Source organism: Pelodiscus sinensis, chromosome 5 (assembly GCF_049634645.1).
Source record: "Pelodiscus sinensis isolate JC-2024 chromosome 5, ASM4963464v1, whole genome shotgun sequence".
NCBI classification, from domain to species: domain Eukaryota; kingdom Metazoa; phylum Chordata; order Testudines; family Trionychidae; genus Pelodiscus; species Pelodiscus sinensis.
In genome coordinates this window covers 35,106,037-35,119,668 of record NC_134715.1, presented here as the reverse complement: position 1 = coordinate 35,119,668, position 13,632 = coordinate 35,106,037, and the positions used below count along the sequence as shown (strand labels likewise).

Below are 13,632 nucleotides of genomic sequence, written 5' to 3'. Positions count from 1 at the left end.
AAACTCATAAGGAAACCTACAGCAACAATTACAATTTGAGGAAAATCAAAACTTATGCCACATTGCCTTTAGTTCAGACTTCTCTTTTATATTGGCTTTGTTTTAGCCTTTTTTATGTTGGTTTTTTTCTATTTTTAATAGAAAAATCAAACTTCTCTCATCCTTGGACCCCTAGCGTCACTCCAGCAACCATTCCATAAGTAGAATCTTCTGGAAAAAAAGTCAGGGCAACAAAAACTAGGATACTTGTCTCTAATAACATTTTACTGATTTTGTTCTGTTCTATGTTCAAAAACTTTCTAGTAAATTGATTTGCACAAAGGTATGACTTTAATTCTTCCTTAACTACCTCGTTATTGTTTTTGTCTGTAAGCAGATTTTCTGTAAAGACAACTGTTTTTGTATTTAATTTGTCTGTTCTTTTGTTTGGTGTAGTATAGTTGTTTTAGTGTGGCACAATATAACAATAATAGAAGTCAGCCTTGGTATCACCGAGTACCTGCCCAGACTAAAGTAGCTTTCAGACACCTTATGATAGTCTTCATTTGTAATTCTCCCCCTTTCTGCCCCTTAGATTTTCAGCTAGGAAAGTATGCTCAACTTGTTCCTCCTATCATATCAAAATACATATAAAGCACAATCTAACGCTATGGAATAGCTGTTAAAAGGAAATTAGATACATTTTAGGAATTATTATGAACAAAGATTCCTAATGTTCATATAAACTAAGATTAGCTTATGTGAATGGAGTCTGCAAACATATAGTTTACAAGGCAATCCCGAAGAGACAGAATTTAAATGTGTATGTTAATGGAGGAAAGTTTAGATACCCAGTATCTTTTAAATAACTTCGTCACCTCCGCACAGGGACCATGCAAATTTTACATAAGAGATCATCTAGTCCAGCTGGGGGAGGGGCTGGGAGACGGCTATAAACACATCAAGTTAGCTACTGAAAATTTTGCAATATTAATTTTTTTCTTTGACTCCATATAAAAAACATTTAAAGTCATGCACTTTGTTAATTATCCCTTGTTCTGTTATTCTTCTATAACATTTTAAAAGATATTTATTAATAACTTGGGGGCTATGGTGGCGCACATCCAAACAAGCACATATGACCTCAATATTGGTGTACAAGACAAAACTCGCTCCACTCATGGATGGAAAATCTGAGGGAACACTGAGGAGGCAGTGCTAACTTCTTTACACTGTCAATTCTAATCCTTCACAGGGGTAGCCGAGTTAACTTAACAGGAAAAAATTAAACAAATTGTCTGGTAGCACTTTTTTTCTTGTTACAGTGTTTTGTTAGTCTTTATAGTGCTACCAAACTATTTGTTGTTTAAGTTTTTTCAATTCTAATCGCGAGGATCATTTTTTGGGAAAATAGAGTACAGTTACATCAATTGCATGTCCCCAGGGAGAGTATTACATAGGGATAGTAATTTTTTGTAAGAGCAGCTTTATAGATAGTTTACTAAGAACCAGCATGGAAAGCTGAAACTCATTTGATATAAACACAAGCAGCTTGCTAAATGCTAAAGACTTCTGATAATTACCAAGTAGGCTGGTTTTGAATAGTGTTCTAAATGTGAAGATCTCTTCTGCCAATAGCTCACTCAAACCATCTAAAAACAGTTTTTTCCATTACATTTAAGTGTTACAGGCTATATTTCTGTAGAATCAATTATCTAATGCTGCTAAATCTATTGTCTTGCTTACAATTTACTGTCTTTTCAAAGGAAAAGATGTATTTTCATCTTTTTTACTCATTGCTGGAACACTATAGTAATGTTTAATAAATACAGATAAATCATACCTATCTAATCATGTATCAAGTTATTTTGGTCTTTCTTTACAGGAAGGGCCTATTCAAGAACATTACAACAAGCTGCCATCCCCCTACTTCCTAAGAAACTGTGTGAAGAGCGTTATAGGAGAAGATTCACAGGGAGAATGCTCTGTGCTGGGAACCTCCAGGAACAGAAACATGTGGACAGTTGTCAGGGAGACAGTGGTGGACCACTTATGTGTGAACGTCCAGGCGAAAACTGGGTTGTGTATGGGGTGACTTCCTGGGGTTATGGTTGTGGCATCAAAGACTCGCCAGGAGTCTACACCAAAGTCTCATCCTTTGTACCGTGGATAAAAAGCGTGACCAAACTGTGATCATCCTGACTCAGAAACAGTAAGCATTAATAAAAGGAAGTCTGTTTGAGTCAGATATGGCAGCTTGAACACCACAGCCTATGCACAGCTGGGACCCACAATGGGTAGAAAATGCACATGTTCTTCTGTTTTACATTTTTTTAAAAATTTTTGTTGAGTCAAAGATTTATATTCACACTACTTTTGTAGTTATAGATTAATGTGTAATTTCTTTCATGTTGAGCAAAAGTGTTCCACTTAACTCCTTTAATCTTAAAAAAGGCATAGTCCTATTCTCTCAAGTACATTTCAGGTATAAGCAAAGCACATTTGTCTCTGGAACATTCTTGGTAACAATTCTGCACACTTCAGTAGAGCAGACTGACTGTTACACATGCTAATAAAAACCTAATACTGCGAAACATATGTCCTCACAAGCTAGCATTCCCGCCTTTCCCACCTTGCACAATGTCCAAGTACAGTAAAACTCCAATTGTCTAGCATCCAGTGGTCCGGCACTCCCGATAGTCCGGCACCAACTGGAACCTGGAAGTGCTCCGGCCAGCTGGACAATTGGAGCTGCTCCGTGCCACTTCCCCAAGTCCGCCGCTGCTGAAACTGACCAGCGGCAGACTTGGGGAAGCAGCTTGGAGCAGAGCAGTTGGGGTGCTGCCGCGTTGGTCCCGCGCTGCCGCCCCTCACTTCCCTGCTCAGTGCCCGGCAGCACCCCAGCTGCTCTGCTCCGTGCTGCTTCCCCAAGTCCACGGCTGCTGAAACTGACGAGCGGCGGACTTAGGGAAGCTGCGGAGCAGAGCAGCTGGGGTGCTGCAGGGTGCTGAGGAGGGGGATGAGGGGCGGCGCTGCAAGATCAACCAGGCAGCATCCCAGCCGCTCTGCCCCGCCGCTTCCCCAAGTTGCCGCTGCCACTTGCAGCCCCAGCTGGCCTGTCGCTGACAGCTGCGTAAGGCTTCCTCCGCCTCTCTGCAAAACGACGGAGGGTTCGCCCCACGCCACGCGGTTCCCCGCCGACTCGCCCTCCTCTCCCCCCAGATCCGTCACAGCCCCCCTGCCGGAGTACCTCCTGATACTTTGGCATATCCGATAATCCGGCACCCCCTGGGTCCCAAAGGTGCCAGATTATCGGAAGACTACTGTACAACTAGACAGTGCAGCGGGGTATTAAAATTCTTGCCAATAAAATGCCCCATATACTCACATATGCCATATTAAAAAAAATGAACGAGGGCAGAGGCATGTTTGATTTTCAGATATACAAAAGTTCTTCATAAATGCTTCAAAAAACAAGGCACACGCACATACTATTTTTGGAGAGAATTACAAACCTTTAGGGGAACATTTTAACCTGCCTGGTCACTCAATTATGGATTTTAAAAGTAGCTATTCTTCTACAAAGGAATTTGACTAACCAATTACAGAGCGAGTGCAGAACTGGAATTTATTTACAGACTTGACACCATTACCCAGAGCCTAAACAAAAATGTTAAATGGCTAGCACATGACAAAACCAATTTCTCCTGCCATTAACATCAGCATTTCCACATCAAAAGCTATGTTTGGGACATAACAGAATCTGGATTCAGGTATGGGAACTAGGGATGTTAAATTTCCATTAATCAGCTAACCGAGTAGTCAATGGAATCCCCATCAATTTGTTGATGGGCGAGTGGGTGCTCGCTATCCCATCTCCTCTCTCCCTTTGAAATTCACAAGGGCCACCTGCAGCTCTTGTATATTTCAAAGGGAGAGATGCAGCAGTGGGGAGGAAGAAGTACCCACTGCCTGGGTTCCCCTCTGGGCCTATTCCTTTGAAATCTACAAGTGCCACAGGTGGGTCTTGTATATTTCAAAGGGACAGAAGCAGCAGTTGGACCAGTGTGAGTTCTGAATAGCTGGCACTTCCCTCTAGGTATCCATGATCCTGGTGGTGGGAGAAGACTTTTTGCGTGCTCCCCCTTGCTACCTGCAGGTCAATCAGGGCCTGGGGAGGGGAGCACGTGAAGTCTCTCGCATTCTGCCTTCGCCCTGCAAGGGAGCTCCGTGCTTAGAGTCAACCGCCAGCTGAGCAGCAGCTGGCAGGTGACTAAGTGCTAAGCCTCTTGCAGGGTGGGAGAAGACTTCATGTGGTCTGGGGGCAGGGCGAGTGGCAGGGCCTCTGTGGGCAGGATCAATTCACATGGAGGGCTGAATCTGGCCCGCGGAGGCCCTTTTGCCCACCCCTGGGCTAGCCACTTGTGGCTATTTGGCCAGTTGAGTGTGGCTAGTTCGCTATAGCAGTAGCCACTATAGTGACGACTGCTTCAGAGCTGGTTGGACACACAGAGCTAGATAGTACCAATATACTCAACATATTTCCTTGCAGATATTTTATCCAATTCCTAATTAGCTTGTTCAAATTAAATGTATGATAAGAGAAAAAATTGGAGCCCAATGCCACAGGACTTATTTTACACAAAAAATCTTATTTGAAAGAACTAACAAAATGGCCAGTTTTCAGATGTCAACCCAAAAAAATTATTCATTCACATCTGTTTCTTCTGCTAATTCTCTAGTAAATACTATTCTCACGATCATAAAAACCAGTGATTAAACACTACAAAGAATCTTTCACATTGAAAAAAGCAACCCTTATTGGTGTGGCAACACAACTATTAAGGATGAAAAATTAATTTAGTCCACAAGAGGTAGTCACTAATTACTGTTACACTAGTGTCTCATTATTATACGATAAACTGAAGTACAACAATTGTGCTATTTCTAGGATGCACAGAGTGCTTATTAAAAGTCAGTTCTAAGTAGTTATAAACAAGTATTTTTTTGCTCATGACCTCTTTCACATACTATCACTTTTGAAAAGATGCAATGAAACTTATCTGGGCCAAGCAACATTCAAGTGAGAGAGATATGGCAATTCTGTGTCATCATATTTACCAAGTGTGATTGTACACAATTGTAACCAGTAACTATTTAATTGTAAGTGTTTTCCGTCTCTGGAAATTCCAGTTGTGATAATGTGTTGTGGCCTTCTGTGCACAAAATGGAATGCTTGGACTAATGCATGCTAGATGTATGACTGAATGTTACGTGTCCATGTACATGTTCAATTATGTTACTGTTATTCAGGTACACAACTTTGTTAGCATGCAGAAGTTTTGTCGCAATATTCTAGATCCACACTGATTTAATTCTTTCAGAATTGGCCCTCAATTTATATCAAGATGTGAATGAATTAATTCAAAGGGTCATTCACAACTTAAACATCTTGTTGAATTGGTGCTATATTAGTATAATCGCGTGCTTTTATACAGTATTTGTACAGCTTTCTGTAATTTTGCACTATTGGGATAACATAAAACACTGTTAGAAATGTTAATAAATATATTGAGTTCAACATTTGGGAAGTCTACTATTATGTGAATCAGCTGATTAAATTTAAACTTATTCATTGCTTATATTTACATCTTTAAAATAATGAAAATGAATCTACTGAAAGGGAAAGGAAAAAAGCTAACAATAAATTCTGTTCCATCATAAATATTTTCAAAGCTTCCTCAAAACTTTTCACATCCAGACAAGTTTTCCTGTAAAAATCATCACTGAATGGAAACTTTCTGGTATCTAAAATGAACCAGTTAAACAATTTTTGCCATACTGATAACTTTAGAAATACAAACCTGAAAAACACCTCTGCCAATGCAGATTATGAATTATAATACAATCTCCACTGTTTTGCATACTTTTGTTCTAAAAGTTTTTGAATCTGAGTTAAAATATTGTCTCTATTACTCCATTTCATAGCCATAATGCATCACTGGTGGAAGCCACAGAGAATACTTGGGGCATTTTTATGATAGAGGATGAGATTACAGCGGCAAATTCCAGAGGGACGTGTATCCTAGTTTCCATCAAATTACAAAGTAATATAAACTAGAGGGTGATGGCAAATCCATAGGATACATTGGCATTGCTGTAGGTCTGGTCTGAAAGATATGCTGAGGTGTGTAATGTTTATAAATAGGGGGCTGTTCCAAATAACTGAACTCAGGGAAAGAAAAATATGTAGAGATTGGAGCAGGAAATAAAATTAAAGTTTCTTGCTCTTTGTGAAGAACATTGATGTACTTTGGAGGGAGTAAATACCTGCTTTCTAACTCAGTATTTGCATTTTGGAATACTAATACCTGATACTGAAGCCTGCAGCTGGTTGCACTACAACATGTAATCATTCAACCTCATGGACCTATTGGGAATTTAAGTCATTCAACCATTTTATAAAGACTTCCTAGCTCAAGTACTACTACTAAATGTTTACTGGCCAACGTTCTGACAGATACAAGAGTTCCAATGTTTTGTAAAATGTCACAGTTGAGAATCAAGGATGTTATAGTTAATGAGCAGGAGCTGGCACAGCCCCCCGCCTGACACACGCAGGAGGCTGCTCTAGCCTGGAGAATTGCCTAGAAATAGCATCCCTCCATTGTAGGTCTATTTTCTCCCAAAGTTTTGCTGCAGGTTCTCTGCAGATGCTGTCTTAGCCCTATTTCACTTCCTTTGCACTCTTCTCATGAGGCTGCCTGCTTCCCTTCACAGGATTAGGGATGCAAAATCCCATTGAGTTAACCAATTAACAGTTATGTTTAAATGCTTAGATGGGTGAGGGGCCCTGCTTCAGTCCCCATTGGTTAACCATAACTGGTAAGCATCATTCTATAAGGGTGATGCTTACCAGTAAATCATTCACATCCTTATACAGGATGTGATACCTAGTTGGCCAGCCGTCATCTGTCCTGCTTTTTGTAGTACTGCTCAAGGATTTGTCCCTATAGCACTTCCTAAATTTCTCCCAGAGCAGCTGCAGTTGGTAATTGACATCAGAAGGCATCTTGCATTCTCTCCTTGATAGTAGCACCCCCCCAATGCAGAAATACTTCCTAATTTCTTGTTTACACCAACTTGTTCAGTTTTTTTTCACTTGGAGAAGCAAAAAATGAACACTCAACACACCATGAATTGCTACTTTTCTCTTCAGGTGGTCAGCATTGAAGGAGCCAATATTTTGTGTAACGTTTGAGCCAATATTATGGGTAATGTTTTCTCCTTGTATTTGGATGGGGGGGGGGGGAAACGGGACGGAAGGACATGACAAACTGAAACTGAGATTGTGCTATTAGACAAAAAACTGCATATATTTTAACACTATTATCACTTGCTCTGCTTAAGAACATTTATTCCCATTTGGAAGAATACTTGAAAGGATTTGCTTAGAACACTAATGTTGGATAGCAAAGTAACTTGCATTCTACCTCATCAAGCTATTTTTTAAAGTGTCACTGTGAAAGACTGATGACTAGGAATCCAAACATAAATGCCCTTCTGCTACATGCAAAACCAGAAGTAGCAAATTAACAGTAATCAACCCTAATGTTTAAACCCCATTTTCTTCATGAGTTAATGCATTGGTCAAACAAGAAGTGAGGAGGAATAACTGAAGAAGGCCTTAGCACTCATGGCAGATGTGCTACTTTATAGATCATATTTGAAATGTCTTTGGCAAAGCTTTAAAAAAAAAAAACAGAAGTCAGATGACCTAAAGCAACTACAGAAAAACATTTCAGTACCGTTCTAGCTGTTGAACCAAGCTTTCCATTAGAGATATTAGATATCATGTAACTGAATAGTCATGCAACCGCATGAAAACTTAGTGATTACCCAACTATTTAATAGTCCCCAGGGCACGGCCAGCGGTCAGCCTGCTCCAAGCCAGCCCCCCCGCTAGCCAGTGCTGCTTCCTCCATTGCAGAGGCAGTAGCTTGGGTGACAGGCGCAGCCGGTCCGCAGGGGGAGCCTGTTTAAAAACCAGTTCCCCTTGCAGACCGGTTGCCTGCTGCCCCCCACTGCTGCCTCTGCTACAGAGGAAGCAGTGTGGAGTGGCAGCAACCCCTGCCAGTGAAGGATCCAAGCTCCCCACAAAAGCTGCTCTGTAGAGAGCTTGGACCTGCCACGAAGAGGTTGTGACAGCCGCTTCCACCCTCTCCCCGCGCTGCTGCCTCTAGGGCAGTGGTCCCCAACTTTCTGGGGCTGCCGGGCTTCTGGGGGCAGGGACTCACATGCAGGGCCAGATTAAGGGGGGGGATGGGAGTAGCCAGGCAGCTGCCCGGGGCACCAACCTATGGGGGGCGCCTGATGGCAGCTGTAAAGTGCGCAGCGCACCAGGGGGGCAGGTCCGTGTGCCCGGGGGCACAGTCGTGCATGCGTCACGCACCCCCTGCCTGGGGCGCATGAATGGCTCAAGCCAGTCCTGGCCGCGCACCCCGGGTGCAAGAATGGCTTAAGCCGACAATGGTCACTCTGCAGATGCACATAAATGTCACTGTGTTGGAGACCACTGCTCCAGGGAGAAGTGCAGCACCGCAGAGCTGGTACTGGAGGGAACTGGCTTTTAAGCCAGCTTTGCGTATCAGCTCCAGCCTACCCCTTTCACCCTCCTGCCTCTATCACAGGGGTGGGCAATAATTTTGGATGGGGGGGCCACTTCACAAATTTCGGAAATGGGAGTGGGCCGACCTGGAAGGGGCAGGGCTTCGGCAGAAAGGGCAGGGTTGAGAACTACCCTGCTGGGTATGGTGACATTTTCTGAACCAGCAGCTGCTAGTTAAAAGAACAGTTTAATTTAAATTATGAAACAGTTAAAACGCTTAATCTTTCTCATGTTAGTAAGTTTATTGAACTTCATTTTAAATAAAGTAAAATATTATGTCCAACACAAAAGGTTTCAATGTTTTCTTTATGTCAGTGGTGGGGAATCCTTTTTGGGTCAGCACAAAAGACCCACAAAAGAATTAGTTGGGGGCCACGCAAGTGAGAAGCAAAAAAACTCCAAAACCTCCAACGTTCATTGATGTGGCCCCAACTGAGACACCTCACTCCTCTGGTGCCCCAGACTCATGGGGTGAGGGAAAAGGAAGGGGAAAACTGAGGTTCAGGGCTTCCCATAGACCAGATTTATTTTTAGGGGGTTCTAGAGTTAGTGGATTTTATGGACCTCCTTAGACTTTGGGACAAGGACAAAAATGAGGGGTAAAGTGCATGAGACAGGGCTCCCAGCAAGTAGGATAGGGATGGGGTACAGGACTGGGAGGGAGCTAGGGTGCAGAAGCAGGCTGGGAGTATGGTGTCTGACTAGGTGGAAGGAGCAGGAACAAGTGAGGGTGCAGTGTGGGGCCAGGAGAGAGGGTGCAAGAACAAGGGAGGGTGTCAGAGTAAGATGAGGGTGCTGGGTCATGGGGGGTGGGTGGGAAGGAGGAACGGGGGAGAAGTGACGGGATTAGGATGGGGTGGGTCTGGGCATGAAGGGGAACCTTACCTCGCGTCGTGTCCCCTTGTAGCAACAGCTGCATCCCATGCAGTCCCAGCCACCCCGGAGGGAGGCCTTGCTGCTATGGCCACGCAGTCCTAGATAAATGAGATACGGCTGCCGTGGCCATGCAGTCCAGGGGCTGGCCCTGAGGCGCTGCCCCGAAGGCTGTAGGCACCGCTGCTGCAGTCACGTGATCAGTCCCAGAAGTGCCACAGGTCATCCCAGAAGCTGGCCCCAGAAGTGCCATAGCAGTAGCGCTTTCAGCCTCCTGGGCTGGCCCTAGCCGACTGGCCACAGTAGCAGCACCTCCAGGGCTGGCCCTGATGAGGAGCCTCAGCTCCAGCGCTGCCTCCTGTCCAGAGGCTGAGAGGAGGAGGGACGGGGCTGAGTTCTTCCCCCTCAGGGCACATGCCAGTTAGGGGGCAGGGGCAGGACTTGCCTCACAGGCCAGATCCAGCCCGCTGAGATGCTTTTGCCCACCATTGCTCTCTCAGATACAGCAGCACGGGGGTGGGAGCTGCTCAGGTGGACATGGTACTCGTGGGGAGCCGGCTTTTACGCTAGCTTCTGACATGCTCTGGCTCCCCCTCCCTCTTTGCTGCCTCTTATAGGTCCAGCAGGCTGCCCTCTGCGAAGGGACTCCGGTCCTAGCAGCTAGAGACACTGATGAAATAAGCTGACCCTGCACACCCTTGGGGCACCCATCAGAGTTGGCTGTATCTCTCTCTCTCACACACACGACCGTCGGCTGACAACTTCCACAGACATGATCTTAGTGGAAGTAGCTCTAAAAAGTGAAGTATGATGCTTACAATAAGAATGTCCTAAAAGTTGTGTAATAAGTGTATTTTATTCAAACAGTCTAGTATTTTTGTGAATGTAGTATTTTAAATAGCTGAAGTTCTCCCTCTCGAGTTAGCAAGGACCATTCATTTCTGAGGTAAGAATTGTGGCTGTTCTGAAGAATGGCAGTTTCATTTCTAGTTTTTCCACATTAATGTAAGTATAGCACAAGAACTCAAGTTATCTGTTTAATATTTGGATTAAAAGTCAGAGGAATCATTGCAACAAGAATTTGAATGTTGTGTAAATCATACTTTTTAGAAATACAATTTTTTGTAAGTGAAAAAACCACAGAAACGGTTAATTTCATGTTCTGAATATACGTATTTAAACAGGAGGAAGTAAAACAAGGAAAAGGATAGCAGCAGAAGCAGGTGCTTTTAGAAACAACTTTGCTTTTGTGCTAGTAATTTTGGATGCTAAAAGGGTTTTTAATGGCTTTTTGTTTTAATGGATGGTTGGAAAGAGGCAGTAGTGAAAATCTGTAGTACTTGCTTTGGAAAGCGGTGCAACATCATAACCCAAGAAAAGCTACCACCAGCCGGCATCATGAGCAAGTGTTAAAAAGCCTGTCCAATACTAAAATCTGGATTGAATGTGAGTAGAGAAAATTTGGATGGGCCCTTAAAAAAAAAAAAAAAAAAAAAACTCGAGATGCCACCTGGTTCATGAAGACTATGAAATAGCTTTAAGAATGTATTTTCATTGTTCTGTGCTCACCCTCTTAGAAGCTGCGGTACACGCTGCCTTTGTCAGCCACACGGCTGCATAGAAACAACTGGCATGACTAATCCAGCAACTATCTATTTTATTTCAAGTTTCTAGAAGTCTGGCTGCGGTGTTTGCTCTGCCTTCTTCAAAGTCAATACAACTTAGGAATGTTTGTCATGAAAAGAATAGAGTTTGTAGTAACAGAGTGCACACAATTTCAACAACAAATACTAAAACAAGAGTAAGAAGCATTACATCCTGTGGCAGTTTCAAAGCTTAAAATCAAATTAGATAAATATAATTACCTTGCTGGTGAGACTAGAAAGTTTGTTCACCATACAACTTTTGTAACTGTATGTAGTTTTTGCACTACTGGATTTAGTTGGGCATTTTGTGATGTCAACCACTTTCAAGTACTAAAAGTAGTTGTGAAGCAACAAAAATGTGGGTACATATTCTAAAAAGTGTCCCAAGTTTGAAGTTACCCATATTAACCAGTCTGAAACAAAGCAATAGGTTTTTAAATCAAATAAACGTTTATTTGTAACACACAGAAAACATCCAACAAGTTGAAATACACATACCAAAAAAGCAGCATATGTAGGTTCTATTAGGCCCCCACTGAAATGATAAGAAATTACTAAAATATGAACAGGATTATTTATTTTAGTAAGGAACTAACATTAATTGCTTTTATCAATTCCTATATAGCTTTTAGTTTCCCCAGTTTTTATCGACTTATGCCCCAAATTATTTATTTTATCCTAATCTGGATTTTTGTTGCAGACTATACTTGAACTTGTCTTCCAAAACATCCCAGGGTAGGAAAGTTAATTCTAACTTAGATGTTTTGTTAATACCAACCACAACACAGAACGAACCACTTTCAGTCTTTACGGCAGAACAAGTAGTTCGTTTTAAAAAATAATTACCCCCGGCCCAGATTTAAAACGACACTTACTTGGGAACGGATGGTGGCTCTGAGTCTCGGGCCTCTCGGGTGCCTGGAAGAGGGCAGAGAAAGAAGCGCGTGAGGATCGCTGGGTTCTGCGGACCAGGCGCGTTACTGCCGGCGGGGCAGGCCAGCCACGTGTTGCTTGCTCCAGTCAACTAACTGATCCCCATGAGATGGTGAAAGCTATGCCAAAAAGCAAGACGCTGCTCTTCCATGTCTAGGAAGGGAGGCTGCCACAGCAGGCAGGTCCCACGGATGCATGGAGCGACACCGAGACAGCCCCAGGCCAAGGGCCTGCGTTAGGTGCCTGCCGCTAGCGGCGCGTGGGCCGCGGGGCCCGACCCGCTCCCGACCTCTCGGGGAAGAGGAGTGGATGGCGCAGGCCCCAAAGCGCCGCACCGCCCTCCTCCCGCGCCACGGCTCCTACCTGCTGCATCGGCCCCCACTGGCGGCGGCGGCGGCTCCCTGGGCTCCGGCCCCCACGCACCTGCAAGGACACAATGAGCCACGTTACCAGAAAGGCGGCGGCCCCCTCAGCGCCCGCCACCTCCTCTCCCCGCCCGCCATGTTCTTCCTGGGGCCGCGCGGAGGGCAACAGCCGCGCGCCGGCCGGAAAGACAGGCCCCGGCCCGGCAGACAGGGGGAAGGGCAGCGCGCGCGCCGAGCGAACGCAGGGTCGCAGCCGGGAGACCCTCTTCCGCGCCAAACACCAACAGCCGCAGCTCGGAACAAGCCCAACGGCCGCCACGCGGCTCCCCGCAAGACCCTCTCTCCGCCCTTTCCGGGAAGGCGGTACTTCCGGCGTGAGTGACGCATGCGGCCCTCCCACTGGAGCAGGAGCTGCCGCCCTAACCGCTCCTGCCGCGACTGCGCAGGTGCGGCCTCTCCTGCCCTGCCTGAGTGGCGCGAGGTAGCCGCGAGCGACGATAGGAGGGGAGGAGCTTGATGGTTAGACAGCCTGCTGCACCCGAATTGCAGCGCGTGCGCGTTGCCCCGTGTCCACGCGCTACGTGGTGACAGCTCGGCTCTGCTCCTGAACGTCCCTGGGCTGCCCTGTGGTTCCTCACGCGCCACCGCCGGCTGCAGGCTGCAGCAGCCCCAGGATTGCTCTTATGCGTGTGGATCGTAGGGCGCTGACATTGCTCCCAGAGGCTTGTGTGGGGCACAGGCCTGGGGGCCCAGCTCCTTGCATTCCTCCCTTCCGATGCTCCCTGTGTAACTGCCAGGCACCCATCCCCTGTGGGCCCCTTCTGTCATGCCCTGGGCGCTGTGTCCCCCATTGACCCTCACTTCTTCATGCCCTGCTTTCCCTGCATAGCGTGGTCCCCATTTGCCAGTGGTTCTGATTGCCCCAGAAGTCCCCCATTTCCTCATACCTGTGCACATTCTCCATTCTCCCCCATGCCTCTGTGTTCCCCTCTCATCAGGGTCCCCCGCTTGCCCATGGCAAGGAATTCCTTGTGCCACCTATTACTGCAGTGTGCTGGTCCTCTGTTCTCTCCAAATATGTTCGTCTATAGCAGTGGTCCCCAATGCGGTGCCCGCGGGCGCCATGGTGCCGTTGGGCCATTTATGTGCGCCCGCGGAGCAATCTGGG

General features: G+C 45.4%; 1 protein-coding gene, 1 long non-coding RNA gene and 1 other non-coding gene across 6 annotated transcripts in view; 1 reads left to right on the top strand and 2 right to left on the bottom strand.

Annotated features, from left to right (window-relative positions):
- Positions 1-5,564, top strand: part of PRSS12 (serine protease 12) — a 73,809-nt gene extending 68,245 nt beyond the window's left edge. For both annotated transcript variants that reach the window (XM_014579665.3, XM_006112611.4), the window contains exon 13: positions 1,865-5,564. In XM_014579665.3, the coding sequence (XP_014435151.2) occupies positions 1,865-2,172 (308 nt within the window). In that variant the 3' untranslated portion in view covers positions 2,173-5,564. The remainder of the gene's footprint in view (positions 1-1,864) is intronic.
- LOC142829569 (uncharacterized) overlaps positions 1-13,296 on the bottom strand; it is a 68,836-nt gene extending 55,540 nt beyond the window's left edge. For 2 of the 3 annotated variants that reach the window (XR_012904092.1, XR_012904091.1), the window contains exons 1-3: positions 12,463-12,853; positions 11,665-12,084; positions 9,533-9,621 (exon numbers count right to left, since the gene is read on the bottom strand). This is a non-coding gene — a long non-coding RNA (uncharacterized LOC142829569). Of the gene's footprint in view, positions 1-9,532; positions 9,622-11,593; positions 12,085-12,462 lie in introns of those variants that run through there. The other variant, XR_012904090.1, reaches the window with a different exon arrangement.
- On the bottom strand, positions 12,169-12,300 carry LOC142829734 (small nucleolar RNA SNORA24). The gene has a single exon (XR_012904478.1). It is a non-coding gene; the product is annotated as a small nucleolar RNA SNORA24 (small nucleolar RNA).
- Positions 13,297-13,632: the final 336 nt, after the last annotated feature.